A 22,815-nucleotide genomic window follows, 5' to 3' on the forward strand; every position below is an offset into this window, starting at 1 on the left:
AATAAATAAAAATTCAAGTTTCCTTACAAGAGATAAACAGAGGACACAGTGAGAAGAGGAAAAAGCCACTTGAAGATGGAGACAGAGATTGAACTCAATCCCTAGCCTTCCTTCCCTTCCCAGGAGGTTGGAGGTGAGCGGTCTTGTGCCTCAAAGCCCCATGCCTCTAAAGAATATGAAAAGGAATTTATCTATATGCATGACTGGGACATTGTGCCGTACACCAGAAATTAACACATTGTAACTGACTGTACTTCAATTAAAAAAAAAAAAAAAGCCCCACCCCTCTAATCCCCTGACTGGTCTTTCAGGTCCTGACCAGTCCCCATCCTGAGTCACCTCATTAGCATAAATTCAGGTGTGGTCAGGGGGCCCCCCATGAATACCAAAGACACTCCTATCAATTATCTGGAAATTCCAAGGATTTTGAGGTTGTCTCCCAGGAAACAGAGCCAGAGACCAGATGCATTCCCCAACGTACAACAAGAACGCTGAAGGAAGGAGGCCAGGCTCCCATTGTTCATTCATTTAACACAGGATTGAACACTTGCTGTGAGCCAGATACAGCTGTAGATGCCAGAAATCCAGCAGGGTACACAAACACCGCAGCCTTCCTGGTGCTGATGTCCTAATGGGGACAACCTACAATAAAGATCAGTCAACTGCAGTGATATGTCAGAAGGTGATAAGTGATAAGGGAGACAGCGAAACAGACATGAGTCGGAGTGTTGGGAAGGGATGCAATTTGAAAAAGGGTGGTCGAGGAAGGCTTCACCTCATGTACTTGGGCAAAGACCTGAATGAGATCGGGATTGAGCCACGTAGGAATCTGGGGGAAGGGCATTCCAGGCAGAGAGAGCGGCCAGTGCAAAGGCCCTGGGGCAGGAGTGTGCCTGCCTCTGACACATTGAGAAGACCAGCATGGCTGGATTGGAGAGAGGTGGGAGGTGAGGGCAGACAGGGGACAGGACCAGATCATGTGGGTCTGTGTAGGCCACAGTGAAGACTTGGATTTGTGTGGCAGGTGCCAGAGAAGGGTTTGGAGCAGAGGAGGGATGTAATCCTGTGTTAAATGAATCACATCCCTCCTCTGCTCCAAACCCTCCCCTGGCATCTGACACACTTAGGTCTTCACAGGCTTCCTCGGGCTGCATATGGAGAACAGTCTAGTGAGTGAGAGCTGAGGCAGGAGGCTGGGGATGTGAGTGGGGAACAGAGGTACTCAGGTGGGAGATGGTGGTGGCAGCAGCCCTTGGTGATGGCAGTGGGGGAGGATGGGACATGGCCAGATTCTGGATACATTTTGATGGTCGGCCGACAAATTTGCTGACAAACTGGACTGTCAGTGGGCAGTGAGAGGCAGAGAGTCACAAGCTGAGCACCGGAAAGTATGAAACTACCACTAATCTTAATGTGGAAGGTAACGGGTAGGGGGGGCGGGATTTCAAGGCAAAGAGTAAGGACTCAGGGTGACCTCCTTCTTGCCCTGTGTGCGCTGGTTCTAGATGGAGACAGATACGCATTGGAGCCCTAGCTCCCGATTCTCTGTGTCCCACCGCGGGGGTCAACCCAACCACAGCCCTTTTGAGCCCAAGTTCCGCTGAGGCGCTCTCCACGGCGTCAACTGCCACCTGTCACCACCAGGTGGCGCCCCTTGCACCAGCCAGATCCACCCCAGCTCCCTATTTCCCCCCAAAATTTCCTTTCACTTTCGATCTCCGTCTGTCACCCGGCGCGACCCCTTCCACACCCAGCTGGGGCAAGCCTGGTGCGTGAGGAGACATGGGCTCTGGGTCCCCGAAGGGCGGAGCCAAGGTCCCCCTCCTGGAGCTGAATGGAGAGGGGTGGGGGTCGGGTCCCTGGGTCTCTGGCCTGGGGAGGATTCTGGGCACCGGACGTCGGAGTTCTTAGAAGGGGAGATGAGGAGTTTTCACCGTAACTGTGGCTCACGCAGGAAGCCCTACAGAGTAGGAGGCGGAAACTTAGCCACATCAAAGGACCCAGGGAGGGGCGGGGAGGTGAAGGGGCGGGCGAGGAGGAAGGGGCTGGGGTGTGGAGGTCCGAGACTCGCTCTTCTGTCCCTTCCAAGATCCGGCCACAGGCATGAGGGGCCCCCGGCAGAAATGATAGTGCTGGCGCCAGCCTGGAACCCAACTGTGCGTATCCCTGAGGGATAAGGTGGGGGAAAGGCAGAGAGGGGAGATGGACAGAGATGGGGGAGATGGACAGAGATGGGGCGGGCAGGGGTGAAGGGGACAGGGCTGGGGGAGGTAGACAGGGGTGGAGTGGACAGGGGTGGGGGAGATGAACAGAAGTGGGGTGACAGGGTTGGAGATGCTGGACAGAGTTGGAGTGGACAGATGTGAGAGGAGATGGACAGGGATGGGGTGACGGGGTGGAGGGGATGGACAAAGGTAAGGGAGATGGACGGGAAGAGAGGGAGGAGATGGATAGGGGTCAGGGGAAGAAACAGCGAGGTGGGTACAAACGGAGGAGCTGATAGGACCCAGGAGGGAGAAACAGGAGAGATGAGCATGGACAGCAGAAGGCTGGGCAGAGGTGAGAAAGTCCCGGGTGGAAACCGAGAGAGATGGCCAAGTTGGGACGATGGGGAGCGAGACAGGTGGAGCAGAGGCGGGTGAAAACTGCTCAAGACCCGACCGGGGCAGAGAGAGATTCAGGGAAAGATTGTCAGAGACACGGGGGCCAAACGGAGGAGGGGCCGCGAAGTGGGCGCGATGGAATGAGCGGGGGGGAAAGGAGAAAGAGGAAAGAAGGAAGAGGGGGCTGGAGGGGGGACCCTCACCGAGAGAGGGGATCGTGTGTGGAGCCAACAGAGGGCCGCCCCCGCCCCGCGCCCGCCCGCAGACCTCCCTGCTGCTGCTGCTGCTGCTCAGCCCTAGCCTCTCCAGGACCCAGGACTGCTCCTTTCGCCACAGCCCCATCTCCTCCACCTTCAACAGCACCATCCGCAAGCTTGTGAGTTTCCCCGCTCCCATTCTGAGCCCAGGTTCTGCCTCTGGGTCTGAGTTCCCCTTGTCTAGGGCTCTGTCTCTGTGTCTCCTTGTCCCCCTCTCTCTGAGTATCCGCCCCCCATCCCTTTCTCTAGGTACCCCCACCCCCCATCTCTGAGTCCCTGTCCCCCTCTCTCTGGGTCCCAGGAGTTCTATTTCCTCCTGTTTGCAGCTAGGCTGACCCCATTTTCTCCCGCAGTCTGACTACTTGCTTCACGATTACCCAGTCACTGTGGCCACCAACCTGCAAGACGTGAGTCACAGAAGGGAGGGGCCTGGGATGGAGGTGGGAAGGAGAGATTCTAGATTCACCACCCCTTAGGGGACAGGGCTAGTGTGCCTACCGGGCCCCCTCCTCCCCTGGGACCCTGGAGTCCCTGCCCGCAAACCTCTCTTTCTCCTAGCCCCACCTGTCCAAGCCCCCAGCCTCCTCCACCCACGGGACCCAGCGCCAGGGCTGTCTTTCCACAGGACGAGCTCTGTGGGGCCTTCTGGCGCCTTGTCCTGGCCCAGCGCTGGATGGGACGGCTCAAGACGGTGGCTGGGTCCCAGCTGCAAGACCTACTGGAGGCTGTCAACACCGAGATATACTTTGTCACCTCATGTGCCTTCCAGGTCAGCCCTGAACTTGGGAGACAAGTGCGGGGAGTGTGATGTTTTCCTAGGGATTGGAAGCAGAGGTCTGCTAGGCGTTATTGGAGATTTCTTTTGACTGGAGCAACCCCAAGGAGGTGGAGCAGGAACCCCAGTCCCAGTGGGCCGGGCCCCCCCCGATGCTGGGAAGTAACACTTCTCTAAGTGCAGGAGGATGGCGAGGTGTCTGGGCCCAATGCACCAATTCTGAGTTTATTTCTGAGGCCCAGTGGAAGGGTCTTGCTAAGGAGTTCTCTCCTCTAACAACCAGAAGGAGGTGATCTAAACTCCCTCTGGGTCCAGGTCTGACTGGGTCCTGTCCTGGGAGTTGCTAAGGATGCTTCCCCCAGCAACCAGGGGGAGCAAGGGTCCAAACTCTCTCTGAGACCCAGGCGTCACCCTTGACCTGAAGTGATGCCGGGTGTGCTGCGGTGGTGACGTCTCCCTCCCCTGCCCCCAGCCCCTCCCCAGCTGTCTTCGCTTCGTCCAGGCCAACATCTCCCACCTCCTGCAGGACACTTCCCAGCAGCTGGTGGCCTTGAAGCCCTGGATCACCCGCCGGAATTTCTCCAGGTGCCTGGAGCTGCAGTGTCAGCCAGGTAAAGTCTCCCAGCAGCCCCCAGCCCACCGCCCCACCTCCCTTCCCCCCTCACAGCCCCTCACCCCTTCTGCCAGGGCACCCCAGACTACCCCCTGCTCTCATGAGCTGTGTGACTTTGGGCATGTTTTCCCAAGTTCATTCCCCTCTGGGCCTCAGTTTACCCATCTCTGAGAAGGAAACAACCATCCCTGCCTGTTTCTCTGAGGCACTTCTCGTCCATAGAAATAGAAAGAGAGCCATATATTTGAGTGCAAATGTTCTTGTAGACATGTTAAAAAAAGTTAAAAAGAAAAAGGTAAATTAACTTTTTTTCAGGATGTTTAATATTTGTTATTTTTAGCATATTATTGGTTGTTTTATTTTTTTATTATTAGCATTATTTTTAATGGAGGCACTGGGGATTGAGCCCAGGACCTCGTGCATGCTAAGCATGTGCTTTACCACTGAGCTATACCCACTCCCCTGGTTGTTTTATTTTTAAAACTTTTTTACATTGGATTCATAGGAAAGGGCAAAGAAAGGTACAGGGAGGTCCTAGACACCCTTCATCCCAGTGTTACATTTTTCTTGGTAACATTAATTATAGTGCAATGTCAAAACCAGGAAACTGACATGAGTACAATCCACAGAGTTCATTCAGTTTACCAGTTATATATGTGAGCATGTGTGTTTGTGTTAGTTTGCTAGGGCTGCTGTAACAAAGAAACCTGGCTATTTAAACAGAAGGTTTTTTTGGTTTTTTTGGTTTTTTAATTGAAGTATAGTCACTTTACAATGTGTCAATTTCTGGTGTACAGCATAATGTATATACATACATATATTCATTTTCATATTCTTTTTCATTATAGGTTACTATAAGATATTGAATATAGTTCCCCATGCTATACAGTATAAACTTGTTGTTTATCTATTTTATATATAGTAGTTAGTATCTGCAAATCTCAAACTCCCAATTTATCCCTTCCCACCCCCTTCTACCCTGGTACCCCACCCTGGTAACCACAAGTTCATTTTCTACGTCTGTGAGTCTGTTTCTGTTTTGTAATAAGTTCATTTGTGTCTTTTTTTTGATTCCACAAACAAGTGATATCATATGGTATTTTTCTTTCTTTCTGTCTTACCTTACATAGAATGATGATCTCCAGTTCCACCCATGTTGCAGCAAATGGCATTATTTTTCTTTTTATGGCTGAGTAGTATTCCACTATGTATATGTGTGTGTATACACACACACACACACACACACACACACACACCCCCCATAGCTTCTTTATCCCGTCATCTGTCAATGGACACTTAGGTTGTTTCCATGTCTTGGCTATTATAAATAGTGCTTCTATGAACATGGGAGTATATATATCTTTTCGAATTAGAGTTCCCTCCAGATATATGCCCAGGAGTGGGACTGCTGGATCAACAGCAGAAGTTTACTAATTTTCAGGTGTCAGCAGGACTGGCTCCTTCTGAGGACTATGAGGGAAGGCTCTGTTCCAGGCCTCTCTCCTTGGCTTATAGATGGCCATTTTCACGTTCACAGGGCACCCCCTCTATGCATGTCTCTGTGTCTAGATTTCCCCTTCTTAAAAGGACACCAGTCATATTGGATTAGGGCCCACCATTAATGACCTCATTTTAACTTGATTATCTCTTTGAAGACCCGACTCCAAAAGAGGTCACATTCCAAGGTACGGGGGGTTGGGATTTCATCATATAAATTTTGAGGGGCACAATTCAGTGCCTAAAAGAGTGTGTATGTGTGTCTATGTAATTTTATCACACATGTAGCTTCATAGAACCATGTGTGAGTTCATGGAACTTTATCTCCCTCCTAAAACTCCCATCCCAAACCCCTGTAACCAGGAATCTGTATTCTATAATGATGTTATTGAATTTAATTTTACCTTTTTTAAAATAGTTATTTAAATCACAAATTTTACTAACTCCATACCTTTTTTTAATCCAATATATTTTAACCCCCAATAGTACCATTTCAACACATAGTCAATATTTTTAAAAAATTACTTAATGAGGTATTTCACATCCTTTTCTCCCTACTAAGTCTTTAAGAATCTGGTGTGTATTTTACACAGAGGACAGCACATCTCAAGACCAGCCACAGGTCACATGCTGAGTTGCCATGTGAGGCAAGTGGCCGCCATGTTGAATGCTCAGCACTGAAGTTTCCAAATGAAGTAACTTAATTGGAATAAAAGGAGAGACTCTGCCCTGTGAAAACAACTTTGTCAGTTAACTAAGGTTTTCTTTGTGGCCAAGTAGATGATCAGTTTTTTACCTGAACATGGTCTTAGGAAAAGAATAGATTTTGTTTGTTTGTTTGTTTTTGGTGGGATCAGAGTTGAAGCTGTGTGTATCAACTTTACCTTATGCTGTCAACCTTATTCTATTCACCTATCAATCGTGGTATTATTTAGAGTCTCTCTGACCTTGTTATATTTGTCTACCAGCTCTGTCAAGTTCTGAGAGGAATAGTTAAAAACCTCCTATTCTAATTATATTTTTCTCCATTTCTCCCTAAATTTTCCAATCATTTAGTCATTAACATTTAGCTTTGTCATTTGTATTTATATTTATCACCATTCATTCATTCAGTCAAGACTAATTAACCATCTTCATGGTGCCTGGCATTGGAGACACGGCACAGAATAAGACCGAGTCTGTGTACATGGTGGGGCTGACCTGCTAATCAAGGAGACAGACAATAAACATGTAAACAGATCATTAAACAGGAAAGTATCTGAGGATAACAAGCCCTGTGCAGGCAAATTAAAACAGGGTGTTGGGGCAGGGAGGGTATAGCACTGCTTAGCATGCACAAGGTCCTGGGTTCAATCCCCAGTATGCCAACTAAGAAGTGAATAAATAAAATAAGTAAACCTAATTACCTCCTCCCCCCCAGATTAAAAATAATAATGAAATAAAACAGGGTGAATGAATCATAGTCTGAGGTGGTTGGCTGGAAAGTCACTATAAATTGGGAATAAGAGAATAGCCAGTGCAAAGGCCCTGAGGCAGAAACCTGCCTACCTGTGTAAGGAATCATGAAGAGGCCTAGGGGCTGAGACCAGGTAAGCGAGGGGAAGAAGGTGGGGGGTGAGGGTCCACAGGGAACAAAAGCAGCCAGGTGGAGTGGGGCTTTGTGAGCCATCATCATTTCACATGTTTTATTATCTGTCCATTCATTCACTCAGATACTTAATTTATGTAAATTAAACTATTGGGGGTAGGGGTATATCTCAGTAGTAGAGCTCAAGCTTAGCACGCATGATGTCCTGGGTTCAAACCCCGGTACCTCCAATAACAAACAAAAAAAAAGATTAAAAAATAAATTTTTAAAAAATACTATAATATTTAGTGAGCACTAAGTAGTAGGTCTTGGCAATCCGGCTCCTGTCGCCTTGGTGGAACTCAGAGACTACTGGGGGAAGAAAAGGAAGAAACAAATTGATACAGAAGCACTTGAAACATATTTGTCCCATCAGAAAATAAAATGCAGTGTTACTGTGTGCCAGACACTGTTCTAAGCACGTTCTGTATATTCACTCATTTAACTTTTCTGACAAACTTATGAAGTCAGTATGATAATTATCCCCATTTTACAAATGAGGAGACTGAGGCACAGAGAGGCCAGCAGCCCCACCCCCCACCCCCACCCCCACCCCCACCCCCAGGTCACACAGCCGGCACCAGGCAGGCCTCTTTTTCCTTTCCCTGGCCTGGATCTTCTCAGTCACCCAGCCTCCTCTCTCCCAGCAGACTCCTCCACCCTGCTGCCCCCAAGGAGTCCCGGAGCCCTGGGGGCCACATCCCTGCCGGCTCCTCAGGCCTCTCTTCTGCTCCTCTTGCTGTTGCTGCTGCCGGTGGCCCTTCTACTGCTGGCCTCTGCCTGGTGCCTGCACCAGCGAAGGAGACAGAGGACACCCTACCCTGGGGAGCAGCGGGTGAGCCAGCTGACTGGGCAGAGGGGGTGGGGAGGACTGGAGGGGTGTTTGGAGGCGGCTGGGAGCCAAGATGCCCTGCGCCTCTGATCCCCAGGAGGTGCTGTCCCTGCAGCTAGCTGGTGCAGCACTAACTCGTCTAGGAGAATCCTTGTCCAAACTGAGGACCCTGGACTTGGTGTGGGGGTGGGTGCCCGCAGGAGGGCTGTTAGCAGGGAAGGGTTGGGTCACTTCCCAATGCAAGAAGACCCCTCCTGCACCATGGAGGGGGACAGATTGGAAGAGAGAGACTGGAATGAGGATCTAGGGAGAGAGGACAAGGGCGGGGACAAGGGCCATGGGGATGGAGAGGAGGGGTGGGGCTGGAGACTGACAGGCTTGGTGGATGGGGAGGGGACGAGGGGACCGGGCACAGAGGACCCCAGATCTGGGGAACGTGGTGGGAAGGAGGGAGATTAGGAGAAGACCTCGAGCTCAGCGGGGACCTATGGGCATGAGGGCCTCCGGGGGAGGTATCTGGATACAGGCGTCTGCAAACCAGGAGACAGTGGCCTCCTGGAGCAGGCAGAGGGGACCACCTTTGCAAAGCCCTCCACATGTGTAAAAGCTCAGGGTGTTCTAGCAACTTTACCCAGGCTGGGGTGGATGGGGGTGGAGACTGAAAAATGGCACAGGAATATCTAGGCCTCCAATGCAAAGCCAGGGAGCTGGGACATCCTGCCCAGGGCAGCCGCAAGCCCTGGGAGGCGAACCTGGAAAGAGGTGTTGGGGCAGGAGGCAGGTGGGCCTGAAGGGAGGAAGGAGAGGAGTCACCAGTGGGTTCCTGACCAACCCAGAGGGATCTAACAAGAAACATTTGGCAGTAATCGCTAATACAGAGAGTGCCTCAGTGCCTCAGCCTTGTGCTAGAATTTTCTACAAATTAACTCACTGAACTGAGAAGCTGTTGCCATCATTATCCCCATTTCACAGAGGCTGAAACCAAGGACCAGCAAGGTCAATCATTTGCCAAAAGTCACACAGCCCATGAGTGACAGAGCCAAGATTTGACTCTGGGCCTTCTGGTTCCAGCATCTGTACCTTTCACTCTTCTGCCTCCATTTCCTTATCTGTACAAAAGACTTTAATAATAGTCCTTCTACCATAGCATTGTCAAAGTTAAGTCAAGTGACCATGCAAAGCCATTAGAGCAACACTGTCCAACAGAAATAGGACCCAAGCCACAAATGGGATTTTAAAATTTCTAGTAGCCACATCTTTGTTAAATAAAAATAAACAGGTTACTTTAAATAATATATTTTATTTCACCCTGTATATCCAAAATGTTGTCATCTCAACATATAATCCATACCTTAACAAATTATTGAGATACTTTACATTCTTTTTTTCATACCAAGTCTTGAGAATCCGGTGTGTATGCTACACTCACAAAACATCTCAATTCAGATGCTAAATTTTTATCAGAAAGACTTGCTCTGTATTTGTATTTCATGCAGTTTACAGTTACATAAGGAAATTCATGTACTCAAGTTGTTTGAAACATACAGAAGTTTTCCAGTTACGGGATCAGGGATCAGTTTTCACAATTGGATGATTTTTCATCGCCGCATTTGTTTGGGGCAGTAATTTTCACTAGTTTTCTTTTTCCGTGATACATTGAGAAGTTGTCTCCCCTTCCCTTTTCCCCATCCACACCCTATTTTTCCCACTCTCCCACTAACCACACTTTTTAAGTTTAAATTAGGTAAAATTAAAAACTCAACTCCTTAGTTTTGTTGGCCACATTAGAGTGCCCAGTATTCACATGGGCTGGTATCTTGGCTGTATTGGAGATCTCAGGTCTAAAAAATGTTTCCGTCATCACAGAGTTCTCTTGGACAGCGATGCCCAAACACACAGTGAGCACTCACTGTAGAGTTGTTTTTAGCATTGAGTCTGTGCTGAGCCCTGAGCTTGGTGCTTTCCTCTCCTCTGTCCACGGATTCTCAAACAGCCCAGTGAGTCATCTATTACGCCATTTTACAGAGAAGGACACTGAGACCCAGAAAGAGGAGTCACCTGTCAGAGGACACAGAGCCGGAACTTGGAGGAAGTCAGCTAGAGCCTGGACCCTTCTTTGGCTGCACTGCCTCTGTCACTGTCTCCCCAGGATGGAGGCAACGCCAGCACCCAGCACTGGCCCTGGCCCAACCCTCCCCACTCTGTACAAAGCCCTTGTCCCCAAGAAATTGTATATAAATCATCCTTTTCTACCAGCTCTGGTCAGTCCTGTCTGTAAATGGGGTACTTTGACTTTGGGTCTTGGTTTTTCAGTTAATGCAATGTTTCATTCAGTATCTGTTTTCTGAGGCCTTCTGGGGCCCCGGGCCAGTACAGAGCAATGCTGGGATCAGACTTGTTATCAGAACCAGCCCAGGCCTCTCAGGGTTCCTGGTCCTTGGGGGAGAAGCCACGGACCCGAGAGAGCCCCAAAACAAGATGACACGCTCTAACTGAGGTAGCATAGACACTGTGGGAGCCCAGAGGAGGTACCCGAGCCAGCCTGAGCTATCTGGAAAGCCAGATTTTAGAAGGTGGGAGTGGAGGGGAGGGCATTCCAGGCTAGGGGCACGACCAAAGCAAAGGCCTAGAATCCAGAAAGTGAGATGCTCCTTTGGGGAACACTCAGGCATCTGGAAGTCATTCCTTCATACATTAGACCTCATAGGGAAGATTATCTCCACCTGTTTTACAGGTGCGGCTACTGAGGCCCAGACGCGGCTTGGGATTTAGCCAGGTTACAAGGAAACCGAACAGGCACCCGAATCCAACTCTCTAAGCCTAGGCTGAGCAATGAAGGGCGAGCCCAGTTGCCCACTGCGGGTCACCACATGCCCCGCAGCCTAATATCGTTTTAGAGGGTAACAACCGCTTCTCCAGCCTTTCCGCCCCAGCCCCCCTGCAAATACAGCGGGCAGCTCGCGTGAGGTTTACGAGCTTCTCCGAAATACGGCGACCAAGACCGAACAGCTCCGTCTCCGCAGAGCCACCTACTACCCCCACGTGATCTCGCCCCGCACAGCCATGGCCGCCTAGGTCCCATGGGAACGATACTGATTGGACAATCAGGAGACGACCCGCCTTCCATTGGGGCCATTCTGCGCACGCGCAAGACACTCTGGCCAATGAAAAGACGGAAGGCGGCCGTGTTGCGTCACTTCCTCCGCCCCTGTTTCAAGGGATAAGAAACCCTGCGGGTACGGTTCCTTCTTTCCCCGGCGGTTGCCGAAGATGGCGGAGGGGCAGGTACAGGTTCCGCGCGGGCCGGGGCGGCGTGGGGCCGGGTGGGGTCCAGGCCGGACCGGGGTTGGACCTCTTTTCTCCCGTCTGAGTGTTGTGGATCGATAACTGAGCAAAATGGAAAGCTCTGGGGGTAAGAGGAATCCGAAATGGTAATATAAGGTGTCGAGACGGCCTTTCGGCCCTGGGCTGCCTAAAATGCGGCATTATTCTTCCTCCGAGGGGCAGCGGTTGGGGCTTACAGCACAAGAAGAGTTACTTCAAAATTTGGCCTTATTTATCTTAACTTTGGCCAGGCCTTGGCCGAATTTGACCCGTGTGTCCTCAGCGATGGGGAAGCACGCGGAAGGCGGCTGCGTGGCCGCGGGAAAATGAGGAGCTTAGGGTTGGCCAAGATGGAGGGTACTTCCGCCCTGGCCCAGGCGCAAGTTGTTTAAGCCTCGTGGGAATGCGCATCAGGGTTCCTTTGCACCTCTGGGTATTTAGGTATGAAATATTTGCAATAGGTCGAAAGAGCTGCTGCCTACAGGGCGTTCAGGAACGAATTACTCTTTTTGCCGGGGCGGAGGACGCGGGGTTGATAGAGTTTTTAAAGGCCTGCTGGCGTTAGAAGCAAAGGACTGATGAAATGTTACGCGGTCCTGGGACATCTTTTGTCCTCAATCACCAGGGGGCCCTCAAGGCAGCAGCAGCAGCTTAGCTGAGTGCCCAGGTTCCTTGTATGACAAAATAGGAGGGGATGGTCTACAAGAGGTGTGCACGTGATGAGTCTGGTTCAGGAAGGAAAATCAGGTTTGAATCCAGGCAAGTTGTAGATTTCTCCAAACGTGTGTCCTTGCGTTTACGGTGCTTAGCGTTATATTTTGTGTAGTTCAGTTAATTTATTACAGTGTTTCTGAGGTGGGTAATCATCTTCCAAGTGAGGAAGTTGAAGCATGGAGACTTGGAGGGTTTTGACAAAAATCACGTCAGGAAGCCTGGCTTTAGATTCTGTAGCCTTCTACACTGCCTTCCAGCAGTCACAGTGTGTATAACAAGCACCCAGTAAGAGTTGGGATTTTCACTCTTGACAAGAGACTGAGTGTTCACATGAGCAGTTCCCCCGGGGGTGCAGAAGTAGTGAGTAGCAGAGCTAGCCTGGGCTTTTGATCACCCAGCTGATCTTCACCTGCTCTGAACCTCGGTTTTCTTTGCTTTGGAATTCGTGCTGCGGGGAGAGTATAGCTCACGCTTGAGGTCCTGGGTTCAATCGCCAGTACCTCCATTAAAAAAAACCTAATCCCCCCCCCCAAAAGATAGAAATTCATGCTAGAAACTACTTTTGAAACCAAGACCGAATTAGAGTTTGTCAAGACTTTACAACTTGACACAGATCATGAGTTGTTCTGCCTGGATGATCAGTGGGCAGAGTACTAGTCTCGGTTCAGGTCCTTTTACCTTCTCTAACCCACAAACATAATCTGGGCATAGACATTCCTTCCCTTAATGCAGCCAAGATGTGAAGGAGGGGCTGTTTGGTATCTTGTGCTCCTCCCTGAAATCCCAAGTCAAGTCAGTTTGCTTTCTCCACCTCATCTGTAAAATAGCTTTAGGTCCTAGTTCTTGGGTCTGGTGTCTGGTTAGCAGGCACGCTGGGAGGTAGGTGAAACAAGCAGGAAGGGATGATTGCTTGAGGTGGGGAGTCAGAAAGCTCTGAGTGCCTCTGAGCCCTCTCATTCTGTCTCTACCAGGTACTGGTGCTCGATGGCCGAGGCCATCTTCTGGGCCGCTTGGCAGCCATTGTGGCCAAGCAGGTGCTTCTGGGTAAGTCAGCCCTGTGCCCTCAGCTCCCCAAGATGTGAGATCCGGGGTCAGTGATGAGCAAAAATCACCATCTTTCGTTTGAGTCTCACGACCGTGAGATCAACCCCATGCACCGCTCTGAGACCTGCCAGCACACCCCTCCCAGGTTGCAGGCTCTGGGCTCAAAACATTTTCTGTTGTTGAATAAATTAAGCATGAGTCCAGCTCTGCCCAGTACTGCCCTGTGACCTGGAGCAGGAGGTTCCCTTGCCTTTATGCATTGTGGCCAGTTTCTTTCCTGGGTCTTAAGCAGTAAGATGGCAAGTGGCTTCCTAACCTTTGCCTCATTTTCCATTCTCTCTAGGCCGGAAGGTGGTGGTTGTCCGTTGTGAGGGCATCAACATTTCTGGCAATTTCTACAGAAACAAGTGTAAGTTGCGGACAAGGGCTGGAGAGGGTGGGCCTGCGCTGTACTCAGTTCTCCCGGGGTGGAAGGTGCTGGTCTGAGTTCCCGAACAGGCCCTTGGAATTAATGGTTGTATGGCTTGGAAGGAGTTAGTATCCTGCTGGGTCCTTTGAGGCCTCACACCCTCTCCACTCTTGCAGTGAAGTACCTGGCCTTCCTCCGCAAGCGCATGAACACCAACCCCTCCCGCGGCCCCTACCACTTCCGAGCCCCCAGCCGCATCTTTTGGCGGACAGTGCGAGGTGAGCGGGACCCAAGGGCCGCGAGTGGTGACAGGTGGGTGGCCGGTGATGAGGACTTCTCCCACTCGTGTTCGAGTTTCCCAACCATGAGATGACTCCACATGCACTACCATCTGAGGCTGCCTGGCTGCCTGCCTGGGGCAGCGGGGTCCTTGCACAGCCCCTGAGCCAGCCCGCTGTCCTCTGCCCACAGGCATGCTGCCCCACAAGACCAAGCGAGGCCAGGCTGCACTGGACCGCCTCAAGGTGTTTGATGGGATCCCGCCACCCTATGACAAGGTGAGCTAGACCAGGCTCCTCAGCAGCGTCCATGCATCAGGCGTCCGTGATGTTCTGCAATTACCTACATTGTTTGAGCCTCGTGAAAACAGCACTGGCTGAGACGCCTTCCCCAGCCAGCCTTCTCCTGTCTGTCCTTCACTCCAGGCCTCTAAGCCCCTCTCCTTCCCTAACAGAAAAAGCGGATGGTGGTTCCTGCCGCCCTTAAGGTTGTGCGTCTGAAGCCCACACGGAAGGTGAGTTCCAGGTTCCTGAGTGATGGGACTTGGCCACAGGCTTCCTGGGGGGGGGGTACACTGGAGAGCTTGGAGACTGGCAGATGATGGCTTTTTTCTCACGATGGTCTGCGGATGCCACTGTGGGCAGTGCCGAAAGTGCCAATGGCTCAGCTGATGCCAGGGGTGGCAGGGAGCCCTTTCAGGGGTAGCTCTGTCTTGAGCTTGCTGAGAAGTTTGATGACTAAACATGGGATCCTGTGGGACAGGTTGTCAGCTGTGGTCACCCAGGCTTATTTCCTTACAGCTTAAGTTGTCCCTTCTTCCCCCAGTTTGCCTACCTAGGGCGTCTGGCTCATGAGGTTGGCTGGAAGTACCAGGCAGTAACAGCCACCCTGGAGGAGAAGAGGAAAGAGAAGGCCAAGATCCATTACCGGAAGAAGAAGCAGCTCATGGTGAGGGCGGTGGCAGGTGCTGGAGGGGCATGACGTTCCTGGGCAGGGCCGGGCAGCTAATAACTTCACAGATGGGGTGGTCTTCATTATGTTCTTGGAGGGCTCTGCTTAAGGCCCAGTGTAGGGTTGGGAGCGGGATGAGGGTGGTCCCAGGGGGAAGCCACTCACCATCTTTCCTCTTAACTCCACAGAGGCTACGGAAGCAGGCTGAAAAGAATATAGAGAAGAAAATCGACAAATTCACAGAGGTCCTCAAGACCCATGGACTCCTAGTCTGAGCCCAATAAAATTGACTGTTTATTCTTCACGCTTGGCCTGGCCTGCCCTTCCTCCATCGCCGCCATAGGATGTGGGGACCCCCAGGGGCTGCCATCCAGGTGCCACAGGCAGCCCAGGGCTTAGAAGGCTGGGGACACCAAGGGGACGGACCTTAGTGCTGTTTAGGAAAGGCCGTTTCAGACTTTACAGAGCTCTAAGGGCTGTAGGCATAGTTTGCCTGTGACCAACTCATTTGTGACAGTTGGAACAACCAGTGCAGCATCAGGACTGGTAACGGGGAGCTGGAAGACTAACTGGAAGGGACCCCTACGTCTGCTTAAACCTCCCACAGGGCTGGTTACTATACTCTGCAGCTGTTAGGACGTGAGCGAACGCTTGGGCAGCAGGAGTCCGGTGTCTACAGAGGTGTTTGTGGAAGGGAAGTGCAGCCAGGGGGTCACAGGCATCGCCCTTGTGTCTTCCCTGTGTTTTGTGATTCAACGCTAATAAATTATTTTTAAAGGAGTTTGGCGTCTTTGCAGTGTGTGTGGCTCCCAGGGGAGCCAGGCCCTTGGCAAGATAAGGAAGGGGGCTTAAAGAATAAAACTGGCTGTGCTTTTTCCACAGATGGATTAGAACCTGCCCTCATGGAAGAGTTGACCTTGGTAGATTTACGTGCCAAGGAAGTACTTTGAGATGCCTGCCTACGGGATTTGGTATTTCTCAGCATGGCCTGTAGTGCATAGTGTTGCCCAGATTACCGAAAGTTGTCTCACTAATTCAGCTGCAAAGTAGGGAATTGCTGTCCCTCACTGTGGGATGTGGGCTCTTCCAGTCTTGTGCTGTGGTGGGCAGTCTTGTGCTTACTGTAGTAGAAGTATTTTGCAAGTGGTAACTAGGCATTAGAGCAAATGGGATTTTAAAGTTCTTAATGCCTTCTAATAATAAAACTACGTTTTAGGTCTGGGGGGAGGGTATAGTTAAGTGGTAGGAGCACATGCTTTGCATGCACAAGGTCCTGGGTTCAGTCCCCAGTATGTTCTCTGAGAAACCCAATTACCTCCCCCTCAAAAGAAGTGTCAAGGTGTGTTATCTGCTGGGGTGAGTCCCTGAAACGAATTATTAGGGAGCACTTAGCCAGGGCCCAGCCTTTCAGTCATCCATCAAGTCTGAGATCCCTGATGATGAGCAAGAATGACCATCTTTATTTTCCCCAGACCTGTGCTGGGAAGACTCAAGCTGCCCTTGGGACTAATGGGGAATACTTGGCTAGCTGAGTGTAATACACATTTTACTGCAGTTCACAGGGCAGATGTTAATCCCTAAAATATCTGAGACACCACCTTAGGTTTTCTCTGAGAACCATGTTACAAATGGGAGGTATCCGTATCCGTAGCCTTCCTGGGGCTCCTGCTCACCAGCTTTTGAAAACAAGCAACTAAACAGTTAAAATCTTAACTTTAACAAAAGCATAACCCCACCAAAGCCATGATCCTTCCAAAAATTAATTTGGCTTAAAAATGTAAAACTTCCCTCTTAAAACACCCACCATTAACTCTCAGAAGGTTCGAGTGTGGAATACATAGAAAGGGAATGTCATTTTCGTAGGCATTTCCAGGCTCACTGGGGAGGGTGAGGATATCCAGGTCAGCGTTTGCATTTCTGCTGTGAAACAGTATGTGAAATCTGTCAGGCAGAGAACTATTCCCCATCAAACCCAGAATAACCACAGTTGGTTTGAAGTTTTATTGGACACCAAGGCTCTTCACTGCAATTCAAAAGCATCAATGTGGGTTGTGACCAGCCTTAAAACAATGAAATTGAATAGAAATGAAAAAGGGGGGGGGGGATCTATAGGAAGGAAGGGTGAGTTAAAAGACTTAAACGTTAGAAAAGGAGAAGGCAAGGCGGGGAGAAGAGGGCGGAGAGGTGTGTGTTAGGTCTCAGAGCAGAATGCACTTCCTACAGTGTAGGGGTGTGATCAAAAATGGTTAGAACACAACACGGTAAATCAGCTATACTTCAATCAAAAACTAAAATGTTTTGAAGCCAAGGACCTAAACATCTCCAAATGGCCCTCACCCCTTTAGAGTGAAGAAGGATTTCTTTGCTTTTCCCTTATAATCTCACCAGCTACTCTGAGCAATTTGCAAAATACTGAGCATTTAAGCAAACCAGACAGGAAATCATACCTAATCTCACCACCTGGAGATATAAACCACCAGGGCAACGTGATGCATTTCCTTCTAGGCTTTTTTCTAAGTTTACTTTTGTACATAATTTAGCACACATTGTAGACAGTAACTTTAGGTCCTACTTTTTTTAAGCTAAATATCATAAATCCTTTCCAAGTCATACAAAAACTCCAGAACTTTTTTCTTCAAAAAAAAAAAAATATATATATATAGTTGATACAAGGTCACTGGGAGTTCTAAATAATATGTTCTAAAACCTTCAAAGATGAAAAGTCCCTCGTCCTTAAAGCTACCCCCAGAGGGACTGAAACAATTTAAAATGTATGATTCAAAGTTCACAAAGCTATCAAGTGTAAAAGAAATTTAAATAATTAAACATCCAAATGATTTTTGAAAGTTTGTAGCATTTATATTTCTGAAGTTACTATAACTTAAAACACCGTATATATTACATACATATATGCACCCAGCCTTCTGTTCATAAGAGCACTTTTTGCATTGATACAAATATTCTAAATCTTCACTGTTCAATATGCAAGCCATTAGCCTTGTGGTTACTGAACATTTGAAATATGAACAGAATGACTGGAAAATTGAATTTTAAGTTTTTTTCCATTTCAATTACAATTTATACAAGTACATGTAACTAATGGCTGTGTTATTGGACAGTGCAGCTGTCCTAAAAAGGTACAACCACAATTATAGCACAGAATAAGTTTTCAAAACAATGCAGTCATCCTTTAGATTGTCAATAAACATTTGCGGAATGAATGGGTCATGCTTTGCCTCTAGTTCTGCACTTTGCTCTGTCCACATACAAATTCAATGGAAGGTAGAATAGTTTGGAAGACACATCACAAGCTGATTAACAGGATGACAGCAATTGCTTCTGGAGAAGGAAATCGGGTGTGGGTGTTTGGAGAAGAGTAGGAGAAAGACTCATCTTTTGCCATGTACTTTTTGTACTTAAGTAAGGAAAGAGGCATAAGACACCTTTCTGTGCCAAGGTCTAGAGTTTGAAATCTCACATCAAGGTCCAAGTAGGTTAGGATGTGGACAGCTGTCAGTGTTAGTGTGAGACACCGGATTGTTGCCACCACTGCCCAGCACGGGGCCGGGTACACAATAGGTGCTCAATAAGTGTGAAGTGACTGTAAAAAGGACTCAAGGGTTTCTTCTTTAAAGGTAGGTGATTAAGAACTCTGGACCCAGACTGCCCAGGTTAAATTCTCATCTCTGCCTCTCATTTTCTGCGAAACCTGAAGTAACTATGCTTCAATTTCCTCATCTGCAAAATGGGAAAAATAATGCTGGGCACATGGCAGTTACCCTGCTAGATTCTGCTTTCCTAGAATTTGTAAAACACCAAATTAGTATGCACTTAGAAACCTGCAGCACTGACCAGCGCAGTACATACTAGCCCCATGAGGCTATTTAAATTTAAATCTAATAAATTTAAATTAACGTTAAAAATTCAGGTCCTCAGTCGCACGCACCACACTTCAAACTCCAGTGACAGCCGTGTTGGATAGCGCAGATACAGAACATTTCCATCATAGGCGAAAATACTGTTGGACCGCGCTGTTACAATCAGCAGAAGGCCTTTCCCCTACTTCGCCCCCCCGCCCCCCAGCCACACTAAACCATTGTCTGGGGAGGAAATGGGTCACAGAAGAAAAAAACTTTCATTAAACTATAGAAAACTCACGGGCAGCGTCCGCCCCTCACAAAGATGGCGGAGCTACACCGCATGAAAGCTGCTAAGATTTTCCAGTCTCCCGCCCCGCAAAAAGATGGCCGCGGCCACAACGCGTTTGAACCCTCGCGAGCACAGCCACGCGGTCCCAAGCCCCACGTGATCCCACTCCCCGCAGAAACATGACCGACTGCCGATGACTCTCGCGATAACACAGGCTCAAGGCTGGTCACTCCCTCCTAACGTGCTTAGCGAGCCCGCCCGCAACGAGGTCCTAAGACTCTCGCGAGACAGTGCCCGCCGCTTCCCCGCCCCTCTTCCCTTCGCCTCCGGGCGCAGTGTCCGTGCAGTCTCCCAATCCCGTGCTTGGGTAGGGCCGCCCGTCAATCAGAGTACCGCCCCAAACCGTGTTGTCCCGCCCCCTATTTCGTCACTTCCCCTGTCGCCCCTGTGCAGTCGATAAGGAAACCCGGATGCAACCGCGACTTTCTTTTTCTCAGGCAGCCGGGAAGATGGCGGACATTCAGGTTCGGGTTTGGGGCTGACGCTGACTCTGTGGGGCCCGCTCCAGTCTTCAGGGGCGCGTCCTGGAGAGCGGGACTCCCTCCAGTTTCGGGGTTAATTCTGGGCGTCCTTGATTTCGCGGGGATTAATTCAAGCAGAGGGCGCGTGTCTTTACGTTAATTTAGATTAGGGCTTTCTAAATCTTGGGGGCTCCGCACTTGGGATGTAATTAAAGCTCAAGTTTTTAAGGAATTGGAATTATTTTAAACTCATGGTTTACAGAGTATTCTTCTGGAGGCTTTAGGCCATAGGGTAAATCCTGGGAGAACTGAGTCCTGAGGGCTATTCCAGGGAGTCCGTCCTCTTGGTATTTAGCTCTGAGGTCGCCAGTATTAGATAAGTGAATCCTGGGTGGGTGTCTTTTGTGTCTTGGAGAATAATTCTTACTGAAAGGTGTCCAGGATGTTAGAGGGATGATTCTGTATCTTTGGGTTTTCAGGGGTGAATTTTGCAGGCGGTGGAAGGTGTTTTAGCCCGTAAATGCTTAAGAAACCCTGGGTTCAGAGTTGAGTCTAAATTAGAGGTAAATTTGGATGAGTGTATTGGAGAATAAGACGCTCGTCTGGGCCACTCGGCCTTGGAGGCCAGCGTTTGCGGAGTAAATGCCGGAGAGGATGGGATCTGGCGGGGTTTTACGAAGCTCTCAGGCCAGGCTGGTCCCTACTCCAGGGTTACCAGCATCCTTTTCATTCCCGTAGACCGAGCGTGCCTACCAAAAGCAGCCGACCATCTTTCAAAATAAGAAGAGGGTCCTGCTTGGAGAAACCGGCAAAGAGAAGCTACCGCGATACTACAAGAACATTGGTCTGGGTTTCAAGACACCCAAGGAGGTATGGGGACCCTCAGGAGAAAGAATGAGACTCCTGTGTCCCTGCACGTGTGCCCAAATCGAGTTGCCCTACCTACGTCCGAGTGGTTCCTCCCGTGGCTGCTGGGAACTGTAGTTTGTCTCTCGGATGCCACGCCCCCTGTTCTTTTTAAGGAACTACTGTGCAAGGCTCACTGATCTTTATCCTTTCAGGCCATTGAGGGTACCTACATTGACAAGAAGTGCCCTTTTACTGGTAATGTCTCCATTCGAGGGCGGATCCTGTCTGGTGAGTGAGGACCTTTGGGGGCTTGGGTTCAGATTCTTGGATCTGAGGGAGGAGGGGCTGGGGACACTCAGACTCCTGGTTACTGGGGGCACTGGCAGATGATGTCTACTGTTTTCACGATGGTCTTCAGATGCCCACCACGGGCATTGCTGAGAAAGTTGCTTGGTACAGATGATGCCAGAAGCAGGGCTTCTAGGAGCCCTGCTCAGTGGGTCCCCGATTCCCAGCATGCCCTGCCCTGCTCATGGCTCCCTTTCCCACGGGGCCTGACCCAGCATCTGCCCCATCCCCCCAGGTGTGGTGACCAAGATGAAGATGCAGCGGACCATCGTCATCCGCCGAGACTACCTTCACTACATCCGAAAATACAACCGTTTCGAGAAGCGCCACAAGAACATGTCTGTGCACCTTTCCCCCTGCTTCAGGTGAGCACGGCCACTCCCCGGGAGCCCAGGTCAGCCACCCTCCCAGACAGAGGGGAGCAGGTGGTCCACACAAGAGCCTGGAGGTCATGAGACCTGACCTGGGTATTAAAAGGGGGACCCGCCCTGGCTGCCGTGTGGAGGTAGGGGCAGGTTTCCTGTAAGCAAGCCACCATAACCATCTGTGAGAGCCTCCAGTTTTCTGCAAAAAGGAGACAATACATAGAGATTTTCTGTTTTTGGAAGGATTGGAGCGTTCTCTGCAGAGCTTTGAGCTTGGTGCCTTACACAGTTTGTGCTCAGTAAATAACAACTAGGGGGTAGAGGGAACTGGAAATAGGAGCTTGGGTGGATTTTGGTGGAGCCAAAGTTGAGAGGCTTCCACCTGGAGACAGGGCCTGCTTGGGGCAGAGCCACCCCCACCTCCAGTGACACAGTCATGGCCCACTCTGCAGGGACGTCCAGATCGGCGACATTGTCACAGTGGGCGAGTGCCGGCCCCTGAGCAAGACTGTGCGCTTCAACGTGCTCAAGGTCACCAAGGCTGCAGGCACCAAGAAACAATTCCAGAAGTTCTGAGACTGGACTCCTCTGCCCACTGCACCAAACAAAATAAAGTTATTTTCCCAGTTACAGGCCAGGCTCTGGGTATCTGGCTCATTACCATAGGGTGGGGATGTCCCTGGGAATTAAGTGGGGTTGGTATGAAAGATGGGGGTTCTCCTTCATCTTTTGGGGCCCAAGGATGGGAGTAGGGACCAAATCCTGCCTCCTGCTCTCTCATTTCTGGGTGTAAACAAAACCTTGCGTTGAGATGCTGTTCATCTCTGGGCCTTTTAGTCCCTGTCACCTTTCAGTGTCAGAGTAAATAAGGCCTCAACCTTTACCTGGTGTCGAGCTCCCCCCCCCCCGCAAGTCTCTGGGGAGGAAGTGAGGGAGGGTGGAGGTTCCTGGGTTCTTTAGGCTCTAGGCCCTTTCTGGCCTCCATGGGGAGGGGGAGGAAGAAGTAGCCGCCACAGGAGGGTTGGGGGAGGGTGGGCTTGAGCTCATAACTGCCGGTTTCTGAACCATGAGTCTTGACCTCAACCTGGGACTGTCTTCCCCAGCAAGGAAGGAGTCGGGCACGGCACCCACCTTCCCTCCTGCAAACCCCACCACCGCTTCCTCCTGAGTAGGCACCAGGCCCATTCGCAGATGAACAACCTCATCTAAGGGGCAGGATCTCTGCCTGGGCTCCCAGTGAGTGGCTGAGCTCCAGTATCAGAAAATGGGCCTTGAGGGCAGGTCACAGTGAGACCATCCCAGAACCCAGCTCTGTGGGGTCGCACACCAGTCAGAAATGGGTAGGAAGTCCCTGGAGGTGGGACAGAGCAGGTGGGGGGCCTCAGGGGTGGAGAGAAATTGGAGGTGGGGAGAAATGGGACAGAGTCCTGCAAATTGTAGAAAGAGACTTCTAATGGCCAGACACAGCGACCTTGAGAGTCAGGGGATGTGGGGAGAGCTTGATTATAGGTCACAGCAGAAATGCGTTCTGTCAGGAGCAGAGAGACCTTGAGTGTCAGAGAGAGGGAGAGATTCAGGACAGCGCTCAGCTGGATGCTGAACAGGGATGGAGACCACAGCTAGGAGCAGGTACAGATGGACGTGGAGTGCCAGGCAGA

The 22,815-nt window shown here is 50.2% G+C and overlaps 3 protein-coding genes and 5 non-coding genes across 13 annotated transcripts; all 8 read left to right on the top strand.

The window, feature by feature from the left end:
- The first annotated feature begins 1,661 nt into the window (after positions 1-1,661).
- On the top strand, positions 1,662-10,459 carry FLT3LG (fms related receptor tyrosine kinase 3 ligand). 6 transcript variants are annotated; one of them, XM_031459096.2, is made up of 8 exons: positions 1,664-1,768; positions 2,090-2,156; positions 2,869-2,979; positions 3,214-3,267; positions 3,486-3,629; positions 4,108-4,246; positions 8,020-8,207; positions 10,230-10,459. In XM_031459096.2, the coding sequence occupies exons 2-8, from the start codon at positions 2,124-2,126 to the stop codon at positions 10,440-10,442; spliced, it is 882 nt and encodes a 293-aa protein (XP_031314956.1). In that variant the 5' UTR covers positions 1,664-1,768; positions 2,090-2,123; the 3' UTR covers positions 10,443-10,459. The 6 variants fall into 6 exon arrangements, with proteins under 6 accessions (XP_031314958.1, XP_031314956.1, XP_031314957.1 ...); XM_031459097.2 differs by having other exon boundaries at positions 4,162-4,246; XM_010993189.3 differs by having other exon boundaries at positions 1,665-1,768; positions 8,023-8,207.
- Positions 10,460-11,368: 909 nt separating this feature from the next.
- RPL13A (ribosomal protein L13a) lies at positions 11,369-15,229 on the top strand. The gene is made up of 8 exons (XM_010993187.3): positions 11,369-11,489; positions 13,214-13,286; positions 13,630-13,695; positions 13,872-13,973; positions 14,167-14,252; positions 14,429-14,488; positions 14,800-14,922; positions 15,114-15,229. The coding sequence occupies exons 1-8, from the start codon at positions 11,475-11,477 to the stop codon at positions 15,198-15,200; spliced, it is 612 nt and encodes a 203-aa protein (XP_010991489.1). The 5' UTR covers positions 11,369-11,474; the 3' UTR covers positions 15,201-15,229.
- On the top strand, positions 13,330-13,413 carry LOC116155072 (small nucleolar RNA Z195/SNORD33/SNORD32 family). Its single transcript, XR_004139099.1, has one exon. It is a non-coding gene; the product is annotated as a small nucleolar RNA Z195/SNORD33/SNORD32 family (small nucleolar RNA).
- On the top strand, positions 14,012-14,096 carry LOC116155071 (small nucleolar RNA Z195/SNORD33/SNORD32 family). Its single transcript, XR_004139098.1, has one exon. It is a non-coding gene; the product is annotated as a small nucleolar RNA Z195/SNORD33/SNORD32 family (small nucleolar RNA).
- LOC116155073 (small nucleolar RNA SNORD34) lies at positions 14,291-14,361 on the top strand. The gene has a single exon (XR_004139100.1). It is a non-coding gene; the product is annotated as a small nucleolar RNA SNORD34 (small nucleolar RNA).
- LOC116155003 (small nucleolar RNA SNORD35) lies at positions 14,567-14,654 on the top strand. The gene has a single exon (XR_004139038.1). It is a non-coding gene; the product is annotated as a small nucleolar RNA SNORD35 (small nucleolar RNA).
- A 4,236-nt stretch (positions 15,230-19,465) lies between the features above and the next one.
- RPS11 (ribosomal protein S11) lies at positions 19,466-21,787 on the top strand. The gene is made up of 5 exons (XM_010993186.3): positions 19,466-19,598; positions 20,334-20,465; positions 20,657-20,732; positions 21,028-21,157; positions 21,610-21,787. The coding sequence occupies exons 1-5, from the start codon at positions 19,545-19,547 to the stop codon at positions 21,731-21,733; spliced, it is 516 nt and encodes a 171-aa protein (XP_010991488.3). The 5' UTR covers positions 19,466-19,544; the 3' UTR covers positions 21,734-21,787.
- On the top strand, positions 20,826-20,916 carry LOC116155004 (small nucleolar RNA SNORD35). The gene has a single exon (XR_004139039.1). It is a non-coding gene; the product is annotated as a small nucleolar RNA SNORD35 (small nucleolar RNA).
- Positions 21,788-22,815: the final 1,028 nt, after the last annotated feature.

Source organism: Camelus dromedarius, chromosome 9 (assembly GCF_036321535.1).
Source record: "Camelus dromedarius isolate mCamDro1 chromosome 9, mCamDro1.pat, whole genome shotgun sequence".
Classification (NCBI taxonomy): Eukaryota; Metazoa; Chordata; class Mammalia; order Artiodactyla; family Camelidae; genus Camelus; species Camelus dromedarius.

Bases quoted from the DNA above. Each gene is read 5' to 3' on its own strand.
- RPS11 (XM_010993186.3), top strand. From the start codon at position 19,545: ATGCAACCGCGACTTTCTTTTTCTCAGGCAGCCGGGAAGATGGCGGAC. The intron at 20,466-20,656 runs GTATGGGGACCC...TTATCCTTTCAG, and splicing joins GTTTCAAGACACCCAAGGAG to GCCATTGAGGGTACCTACAT. The intron at 20,733-21,027 runs GTGAGTGAGGAC...CCATCCCCCCAG, and splicing joins TCGAGGGCGGATCCTGTCTG to GTGTGGTGACCAAGATGAAG.
- FLT3LG (XM_031459096.2), top strand. From the start codon at position 2,124: ATGATAGTGCTGGCGCCAGCCTGGAACCCAACT. The intron at 2,157-2,868 runs GTGCGTATCCCT...GCCCGCCCGCAG, and splicing joins CGCCAGCCTGGAACCCAACT to ACCTCCCTGCTGCTGCTGCT. The intron at 2,980-3,213 runs GTGAGTTTCCCC...TTTCTCCCGCAG, and splicing joins ACAGCACCATCCGCAAGCTT to TCTGACTACTTGCTTCACGA.
- RPL13A (XM_010993187.3), top strand. The intron at 14,253-14,428 runs GTGAGCTAGACC...CTTCCCTAACAG, and splicing joins TCCCGCCACCCTATGACAAG to AAAAAGCGGATGGTGGTTCC. The intron at 14,489-14,799 runs GTGAGTTCCAGG...TTCTTCCCCCAG, and splicing joins GTCTGAAGCCCACACGGAAG to TTTGCCTACCTAGGGCGTCT.